Source organism: Lepus europaeus, chromosome X (genome assembly GCF_033115175.1).
Source record: "Lepus europaeus isolate LE1 chromosome X, mLepTim1.pri, whole genome shotgun sequence".
NCBI classification, from domain to species: domain Eukaryota; kingdom Metazoa; phylum Chordata; class Mammalia; order Lagomorpha; family Leporidae; genus Lepus; species Lepus europaeus.
Window position 1 is genome coordinate 98516493 of NC_084850.1, and position 9271 is coordinate 98525763.

At 65.9% G+C, this 9271-nt stretch overlaps 1 protein-coding gene and 1 non-coding gene across 2 annotated transcripts; both read right to left on the bottom strand.

Moving 5' to 3' along the window:
- Positions 1-202: 202 nt before the first annotated feature.
- LOC133753415 (melanoma-associated antigen D4) lies at positions 203-7519 on the bottom strand. The gene is made up of 13 exons (XM_062184023.1): positions 7416-7519; positions 6219-6432; positions 5113-5946; positions 4480-4683; positions 4309-4372; positions 4030-4109; positions 3563-3654; positions 2915-2994; positions 2788-2830; positions 2332-2394; positions 1335-1449; positions 590-1020; positions 203-407 (listed from the first exon to the last, which is right to left on the bottom strand). The coding sequence occupies exons 2-13, from the start codon at positions 6429-6431 to the stop codon at positions 398-400; spliced, it is 2229 nt and encodes a 742-aa protein (XP_062040007.1). The 5' UTR covers position 6432; positions 7416-7519; the 3' UTR covers positions 203-397.
- Positions 1674-1798, bottom strand: LOC133753925 (small nucleolar RNA SNORA11). Its single transcript, XR_009865155.1, has one exon. It is a non-coding gene; the product is annotated as a small nucleolar RNA SNORA11 (small nucleolar RNA).
- Positions 7520-9271: the final 1752 nt, after the last annotated feature.

Consider the following 9271-nt stretch of genomic DNA (forward strand, 5'->3'; position numbering starts at 1 on the left):
GGACCACTCAGACCCTGTGGTCTCCCCCCGCAGCTGGCGCTCGCACCGCCACGCCTGCCTGCACCCAAGCGCGATGCTCAGGCCTTTTCGCAGGTGGGTCACTGATCACACAGAGCCCTGAGGCGCTGCCTAGCTGGGTGTTCACTCGCCAGCCCCCTACAGCGACTCGCCCCCGGGCAAAGGAGGACGCGACCCTGTTCATTCTGCAAATTTAATGTAACACTGATACCAAAAACATGAAAGCACAAGAGAAAGCACACGAGAAAGCAGGAGCAGCGAGGAGAGCTTCGTCTTGCAGGCCACGTCCGACCCCCAGGGAAAGCCACCGCCGGGAGGGCTGTGTTAAGAAGGAATCCAAGGCGGCACTCCGGCTTGGTGAGGAAGATGGCTCAGGCCATCAACGGTGTCTGTCAACGCAGGGAACAAGGGCGCGATCGCTGAGCCCGCCGCGGGAAACCACACGGGACGTCGGCACCCCCACCTGCACCTCTCCCCACGCTCACTGCTGGGCCAGCGGCCCCCACCCTGAGCCTCCCTCCAAGGTCTCCCAGCTCCTGCACAGCCTGCTTGCTCTCCCGACAAATCTTACTGGATCCAGGAGAAGAAGCTGGCGCCGACCCGGGCGGCGTTTCTGGTCCGGATGGTGGAGCTGGTGCTGGGGCCGTCTAGGACGCTGGTGCTGGCCCCACCGTTGCTGCCGCTGCTGACGCCAGCTCGCCACGTGGCCCTCCTGTTGGCACGGTTGCTGTTCAGGATGTACTGGTGGTAGCGGGCCCAGAAGGCAAAGGGGATCCGGGCCCAGGCGTCGCCAAAGTCCCCGTCCTCATCCCAGGTCAGGAGCTCGGCCTGGATGTCGTCCCAGCTCCAGCGGCCGACCAGAGCCTCGTCGCCGATGTTCATCTGGGCCCTCATCTGCGCCCGCGCGTGCTCCTCGGCCATGTCCACGTCCATCGTCTTGAAGGCATCGTCCACAGCCTCCAGGAAGCGAGCCTTCCATTCCCGGGGGTCTCGGTTCTGGTTCTGAGGCACAAAACAGAGGCCACGGTAACAGGGGCGCCGCCGCCTGCCACACGCCCTCCAGGGTGCAGCGAGCGACCCCGGAGAACCAGCACAAGGCAGAAGGCAGCCATCGGGCTCCTGCTGTGTGGGCCCTGCTGGGGACTTCCCTGCCCCCTCATGCTCCTGGCTGCAGCGAGCTTCTGGGAGTTCTTGGACCTTTCTCGGCCTCGGCTTCCTCCCCAGAAACTTGGCGGAGGGAGGCCAGGAACCAGAAAGGAGGCAGGCTCAGCCCTTGTTCTCTCGGGATGTGGTGCCGGCCAGGGGGACTCCCGTACCTGCGCGATGAATCTCAGCACCCGCATCTTGCTGGTCTCGTGGCGGGCGCGCAGGCCCCACAGGAACTCATACTCCGGGGGGCTGCTGTTGGGGATCTTCTTGTACTCCAGGTACCTGAGGGTGATGCCAACACGAGCTCGGCTTCTGGTCCAGCGGCCTTGTGGCTGAAGTGATGAGCTCCCAGGCCCCCCTTCCACCCATACACTGCAGCTCAGCTCCTCCTGCTGCAGCCCCTGGCTCCCTCCCTAACTCCCTGCCTGGACCCTGGCCTCCAGAGCCTTCTGACACCAGCACTGCCCTGGGTCACACGAGAGCGCCGCAGGCGCAGGTGCAGGCACAGGGACAGGTCAGGAGCTCCTACGGAGGCCACAGGTTTGCTGCCCCTCCTCGCCATGACCCGATTCCTGTTGGCTGCCTTTCAGCAGGTGAGCCACCAGCACGCCCACTGCTCTGAGCCCAGCCCTACCCCGCCAGGGTTTTCTGTGCAGACAGACCAAACCCTGGGAAGGCCCCAGGTGCAAACCTACCCGAGAGGAAGAAATAGCCAGGAACAGCATCCCCAGGTACACTGGAAATTCCTGTCACTGTGTGTGTGTGTGCGGGCATGTGCGTGCGTGTGTGCGGCCCTGGTGTGTTGTGCACATGCATGCCCCAGTGAGTGCCTCCCTGCCCACTCCCACAGTGTCCAAGGGCCATGGGGAGGGTGAGCCCTGGCCTGAAAATCAGCAGAGCGGGTTGAGGCCTCCCCAGCCTGGGCTGGCTCAGACTACTTGGTTCGGTGCCCCTCTCCTGTGTGAGCCCTTGGGGCAGGTGCACAGGGAGAGGGCGGTGCTGTGGCAGCCCTTGCCGCATCTCAGTCCGCGTCTGCTCTTGTCCCCCAGACTGGCCCAGAGCTCTACTGCCCACAGGAACTCTACACCACAGGCCCCTGACACGGGCAGCCAGAGGCCACACCCCTCTCGTGTAGTGTAACCTGTGGGCTCAGCCGACACTTACTTCTGCTTCACGAAGTCATCAGTGATGAGCTTCCTCAGGTCGCCCAGGAACGGGTGCCTCACCCTGAGGGCAAGCAAAGGAGCCCATGAGGGGCGGTGGCGGCAGTGCCCACACGTGGGCCACAGCACTCCCTGGCGGGAGCAGGAGCCTTGCAGCCCACAGGGCAGTGTCACGGGGGCGCGGCCCCACAGCAGGGGCCAGTGGCTGCCTATCAGGGTGCCCTAAGAGCGTGCTGCCCGAGAGCCCCGACTCTGTCTCTGACGTCTCTGCTGGAGACGGCGCAGACATGGGGCTGATCGGCCGCGAGCTGTCGCCATGCGCTCTGCTGAGGACCCCTGTCCCCTACCTCATGCAGGGAGCCCCCTCCCCTGCACCAGACCACCAGGTATTGCAATCCCAGGATCTCTTCTGGAGGAATTCAGCACAGAGGGGCAGGAGCCGAGAGGCCAATCGTACCCGGGGCGCAGTCCCATCTTGCGGAGCGCCTCCCAGAGAACAGCTGTGAGGGGAGACGAGGAAAAGGCTTTGGCGTGCCAGGAGGGCACCGAGGGCCAGCCTCCCGGCGGCAGGGCCGCCCACTCACCCTCGCTGGCGCGGTTGCCGTTCATGAAGATGACGCCCAGGATCACCAAGAGCAGACTCAGCCTGGGGGTGTCCTTGGTCCTGAGGGCAAAGACACAGGGATCCTGTCTGCAGGCCACATGCCCCCGGGATCGCAAGCCGGCTCCCGAGCTGTCCTGGCCCCAGCAGACTCTCCCCGGCTGTTCTCAGGGCCCACCTCCTCAGCTCCCACGGGACACACCTGCACCTGAGACTGGAGCAGGACCAGTCACCCCCGGGGCTCTGCGGAGGACACGCAGAGGAAGGAACAGACGCACGGCAGGGGGCACTGTGCAGAAACACCTGCAAGCCTCGCCTGTCCTCCCTAGAGCTGGGACCGTTCTCAGCAAGAAGAGCCCCTTCCAGGAGGCTCTGCTCTGCCAGGGCCAGAATGGGGGAGGAAGACTCCCGCTCCTTTCCTCTAAGCTCCCAGGGCCGGTACAGGGCATGTGCCCACTCCCGCCACTCCGTACCCCAACACAGCACCCCAGGAGGCTGTTGCTCTTGGACCCAGCAGTCACCGGGCACCAAGGACTGTGCGTGAGGGCTAGGCTGCGGACCTGAACCTGGGTCCCAGGTCTCCCAGGGGACACGGGCAGGAAGGGGAGGGGCCCCCTTGTCTCCCTCTTACTTTCCCAGGAGGCGAGCTGAAGAGTCCCGCGTGCATATGAGGATGTACAGGTGCTCCTCCTTGTCGATTTCCTTCAAGTGGATCCCAAATTTCTACGAGGGGAAGGCAGCAGGACGTGACATGGAAGCCCCAGGCCGGGCACCCTGTAGGTAGCCAGCTCAGGCACAGGTAGGGCTTTTCCTCGGCAAGGGGCAGCACTGGGCAGGTGGGGTCAGGGGGGAGAGAGGACAGGCAGGTCCTGCCCCAGGGGAGCCCCCGCCCCTCACGAGGCAGGAAGACACTGGGAGAGCAGCAGGGAGAGGCACCCGGGCAGGGGGCACGTGTTTTCCTGCCATGCGAGGCAGTCCGGCAGGAGCAGAGGCCACGGGTCCCTCCAGTAGCAGCATCACTACAGTGGGTCCGGAAGTGTGGCAGGCCGAGCCAGCCAGCGCTCTGAAGTCCCGGAGCTGCTCCCAGGCCCGACCCACCTTCTCCAGCGTGTAGGTGGCTCGCTCGATGATCTCGGGGAAGTGCTCGTCATATTCTCGGATGACGTCCTTCATCATGTCTGCAGCAGGGCAGAGTTGGAGAGAGCAGCCGGGCTCAGAGGCGCCTGGGCTGCTCCCCCACAGGCAACTCTGCCGAGGGCAGTGCAGGGAGGCTCCCAGGGCAAGGCAACCCCAGCCCAGGCCTGCCGGGGGGCGGGGGAGGGCACTCGAGTGAGGGGTGGCCAGCATCGGGGCTGGCCCAGGGCACAGGCTGCCTACCTGAGCGCTTGATGGGGATCTTCTTGTAGTCCTTGATCATCAGGTATTTCACCAACTTGTTTGCCTAAAGGAGGAAGAGCCCGAGGTGAGACCGAGGCAGGGTGTCCCCAGGGTACTGGCCCCGGGCACAGCAGAGGAGGGGATACGGGGATGGGTGCGCAGACTCCTTACTCTCTCCTGAAGAAGGGTCACGTTGCGTGGGGGCAAGCACAGGACGTGCCTGGACGGGATCTGAGACGTGGCGGCCATCGGGGGCCGAGGGGCCACCTGAGCCCGCGCCGGCAGGGGCGGCTGTGACGCTCTCCAGGTCTGTGGGACCGCCACAGGCTCTCTCTCCTCCTCGCTGCTCTCGTGTTCCTCGTCCAGGTGCTTGGACTGCATCATTGCACAGAGGGGAGACGCAGGGCTGCCAGGCTGCCCGTGCCCGAGCGCCTGGCCCACGCCCCACCCTCAGCAGGCAGCGGCCACAAGAGTAGCGCAACCGGCCCCTGACGCCTGTTGTGCTGTGCACTCTCTGAATGCCAGGCCCTGGGCTGGCCTCTTCTCCCACCAGTCCTGAGCGCAGGAAGTGTGGCCCATCAGAACCTGCTCAGCAGACTGGGGTTGGGGGAGCAGGGACCTGAGGCCTGGGGTCCCTGGAGGGAAGGCACAGGGGGAGGGGAGGGGAGGGGAGGGGAGGAGAGGAGGCGAGGTGAGGAGAGGAGAGGAGGGGCGGGAGGAAGAGAGGCAGCGAGCACCAGCACCTGCAGCAAAAGCAGAGGGCCCAGAGCACAGGGAATGGGGTGTGGGGAGGGCAGACCTCACCTTCTTTGTCCTCTTGCCTCCCATCCTGGCCCAAGGATCAGCGCTGTGCTGAGCGGTGGCAGCTGCACCCTCAGGCTCAGGGGCGCTTGTGGCCATCTTGGCCTTGGCCGCAGCTGCTGCCACAACATTCTGAGGCTCCACCCAGCGAGTCTTGGCCAGAGCCTTCCCAGACTTGGTCATCTTGGGCCGGGTGGCTTCCACCTCCCCGGCAGATGCAGCCTGGGGGCCCCCGGACGTATCGCTGGGGCCCTCTGTGGCCGCTTCCTGGGCCGGGGCCGGCCTCTTGGGGCGTGGGAAGGCCATGCCGCTGACACCTGCGGGCTGAGTGAAATCAAAGACGTCATTCTGACCCAGCAAGGCGGTCGGGGCCCGGGTGGCATCCGTCTCGGCGGCACTGGGGGCCTGCGAGGATGTGCGGGCCGCACTGGGGCCCTCGGCAGCAGCCTCCTGGGCCTGGGAGGCAGTGGGCGACGGTGAGGAGGAGGCGGCCGGAGCCCCAGGGGCAGCCATCGTGCTGGGGCCCGACATCGGGGGGGAGATCTGCGGAGAAGCAGGAGGTGTTTCCGGGGCGGCCCCCGGGGCCCTGGCGTCCGGCACGGGCTGGCTCACACGTCCCGAGGCCTGCGGTGTGGGCTGCCGGTGGTTCCCCATCACCTGGTTGAAGGACCTGCGGGCGGCAGCGGCAGCAGCCCGAGCGGCTCGGTTGGAGGCGGCAGAGCGGGCTACGTTGGCAGCACGGGCGGCCGTCTCATTGGCCAGTGTTTCCGGGTCCAGCTGCAAAGCCTCCACCAGGGTCTGGGCCAGCACAGGGTTTTCCAGTTCCCAGGGCTCGTTCTGCAAGGCCAGAGAGAAGGGGAAGGGAGGCACGTAGCCTGGCACACTTGCACCCAGGCCTCGCTGTGCCCGCCAGCCTCCTCCCAGAAGCCAGTGCCGACCACCCCCAGGACCTTCCCAGCCCCCTTCCTCTGAGCACCCGCGGGAAGGTGGCAGGGAGCTGGCCTTGGCCACTGGGAGGGTGGGGGAGGCTGGCCTTGGCCACCGGGCCCTCCCCTTCAGCCAGCCCTCCTTCCCGGGGGCAAGCAGGTGTCCAGGCCCGGGCGCCTCACCGATAAGATGCGAAGGCCCGACCCCAGGCTGCCGAAGGCTCTGAGCAGGTGGATGTCAAAGCTGGTGAGGGCGCCATAGCCACCAAAAGCACCGAATTCTTCGTAGTCGTTTCCTTCCACCATCTCTTCCTCCCTGCCCGCTTCGCCTCTGCCTTCCTCCATGTCTTCAACAGCGTAGCTCCCCGACTGCACGCTGTAGCTTCCCTCGGCCATGCTGCGAGTGCCAAGCGGAGCAGAGTGAGGGCACAGCGTTGGAGGACAGGGAGGCGAGGCAGCTGTGCGGGCAGGGGCTGGGCTCAGGCGGGAGCAGATCTCCCAGGAGGCCAGGGAGGGCGGGCGATCCTCGGGCTAGTGGGCAGTACTGCATGGAGGTGGGTGTGTGCTGGGCCCACGAGGTCAGGGACAGGGCCCTCGCCCAGAGGCTAAGGATGTAGGAGGGGACTTGAGGACCCTGAAAGCCGCGTGCAGGAGTCCCGCCGCCCCCTCCCCCTACTCCCCCTCCCAGGGGCTAGATTTGCACTGGGCTCTCCATAGGGCTGGGTCCCCAGAGTCACCAAGGGGACTCACCAAGACGGGGGGAACAAAGGACTAGAGTGGGAAGGCTGGGGCAGGCGTCCAGGTAGGGATGGCGGGGGGTGGGGGGTGGGGGGGGCAGATGCGGACGCGCACACAGGCGGGGGCAGCGTGAGGCTCCAGGCTCCGGGAAACTGGATCCCGGGGGACCCTCTGGCTGGGTCACAGCGCGGGGCTCAGCGGACTCCGGTCTCGGTCCGGCCCGCGCTGGAGCGCCGGGGGGTGCGAGGGGTGGGCGCCTGACACCCAGGTGCGGCTGGAACTGGATGGAGCGCGACGGCTCTGGACTCCCAGCACTGGCTCTCCAGGAAGGGGCAGGCGGTCAGCCGGGCTGGAGTAATCTAGGCGCGCCGGGGTGGGGGTGGGGGTGGGGCCCCCGGGCTCCCAGTGCTCGAGCTGCTGACCGGGTCGCAGCGCGGGCTTCGGCGGGGCCAAGCTCGCACCGCGGCGCCCGGCTCTGACGGAGACGGCCGCGGGGGCGGGGGCGTCGGCGTGGACCTCGGGGCTAACGGGTTCTGCGTCCTCGGGCTCGGACTCCGCTCCGAACGGAGGGCGCGCGGGGAGGGCGCCGCGTGTCAGCCTCCACTCGCCCCGGCCCGCTGCGCCCTGGGGCTGGATCCCTACCTTCCCTGGGGCTCCAATGGCGTCCGTCCTCAGCACCAGGAACCCCGCAGCCGCGCCCTCGCCTACTGCTGCCAGCACAGCAGCTCCGACCACCCCGCCCCTTTTCTCCGCGCACCCCCCGCGGCTCGGCAGGCTGCGCATGCGCCGACCCCTCCAGCCCGCCCGCTTTCCCAACAAAAGCCCTTTCCTCCAGCTCCCCAGTGCGCATGCGGTCCCGCAGGTGGGTGGGCGGGTGTGCGTGTCGGGGCGCGGGTGGGTGGGGGGTTTCTTCTTCCCGCGCGATTCCTCCCAGCCCTGACGCTGCCGCCGCTGGCGCGCAAGCTCCCTCCCTGCGCCGCAGCTCCACCTCCCCATCACCTACTGTCCATCTCCCTGCCGTGCCCCGTGTCCGCTCAGTCCTCCTGCCCGCACACCCACGCTGCCCGAGGCGAGTCTGCGATGCCCCGTGCCCCACTCCCCAGCGCGTCCCCGTGGACCGCGCTAGAGACGGCTCCCGCAGGGTCTCCACCTGAAACACGTGGGAACCCTCAGCCCACCGAGCCAGGGCATTTCAATGGCCAGAGGGTGGCAGTCGCCATTCTGTTCCCCTCCGCTGTCCTCCGTCCCTCCACGGTCCATCTCTGTCCCCTCCGCTGACCTCCTCTGTCCGCCTCTTCTGTCCCCTCCAACGTCCACCCTGTTTCCCTCCGCTGTCCTCCTTTGTCTTCTCCACTGTCCTCCTCCGTGCCCTCCACTGCCCTCTGTCCCCTCCACGGTCCATCTCTGTCCCCTCTGCTGCCATCCTCCATCCCCTCCGCTGTCCTGCTCTGTTCCCGCCAGTGCCTCTGTTCCTGTCCAATGTCCAGCTCTGTTTCCCTCGGCTTACCTCCTCTGTCCCCTCCACTGTCCTCCACTGTCCACCTCCACTGACCTCCTTTGTCCCCTCCACTATCTTCTGTTGTCCCTTCTACTGACCATCTCCGACCCCACCACTGTCCTCCACTGTCAACTCCACTGACCTCCTCTGTCCACTCTGCTGTCCATCTCCATCCCCTACGCTGTCCCCTGTCCCCTCCACTGTCCACACCTGTCCTCCACTGTCCACCTCTGTCCCCTCCACTGTGTTCTGTTGTCCCTTCCACTGACCTCCTCTGTCCCCTCCACTGACCTCCTTTGTTCCTCCCCACTGTCCATCTTTGTCCCCTCCACTGTCCATCTCTGTCCACTTCCTTGTCCTTCTCTGTCCCCTCCACTGTCCATGTCTGTCCCCTGCTCTGTCCGTCTCTGTCCCTTCCACTGTCCTCCTCTGTCCCCTACACTGTTTATCTCTGTTCCTCTCCACTGTCCATCTTTGTCCCCTCCACTGTCCATCTCTGTCCACTTCCTTGTCCTTCTCTGTCCCCTCCACTGTCCATGTCTGTCCCCTGCTCTTTCCGTCTCTGTCCCTGCCACTGTCCTCCTCTGTCCCCTACACTGTTTATCTCTGTTCCTCCCCACTGTCCATCTCTGTCCCCTCCACTGTCCATCTATGTCCACTTCCTTGTCCTCTGTCCCCTCCACTGTCCATGTCTGTCCCCTGCTCTGTCCGTCTCTGTCCCCGCCACTGTCCTCCTCTGTCCCCTACACTGTTTATCTCTGTTCCTCCCCACTGTCCATCTCTGTCCCCTCCACTTCCCTTCTCGCTTCCTCCCCACTGTGCACCTTTGTGTTCTCCTCCCTGTTCCGGCTCTTTACCCCCAATCAGGCTTGCGACACCTGCTTCCCCAGCTACCCTGCATAGCAGCTTTCAATGTCACCCCAGCACCTGCGGCTCGCCTTCCTTTCACAGCAGCCCTGGGGGATGCATGGCTGCATCCCCGTTTGACAGACCCAGAAGC

Coding starts and splice junctions, on each gene's coding strand:
- LOC133753415 (XM_062184023.1), bottom strand. CDS start 6,431: ATGGCCGAGGGAAGCTACAGCGTGCAGTCGGGGAGCTACGCTGTTGAA. Junction 1,450..2,331: donor GATGACTTCGTGAAGCAGAA/GTAAGTGTCGGC, acceptor CATCACCCTCAG/GTACCTGGAGTACAAGAAGA. Junction 1,021..1,334: donor TGCTGAGATTCATCGCGCAG/GTACGGGAGTCC, acceptor TTTGTGCCTCAG/AACCAGAACCGAGACCCCCG.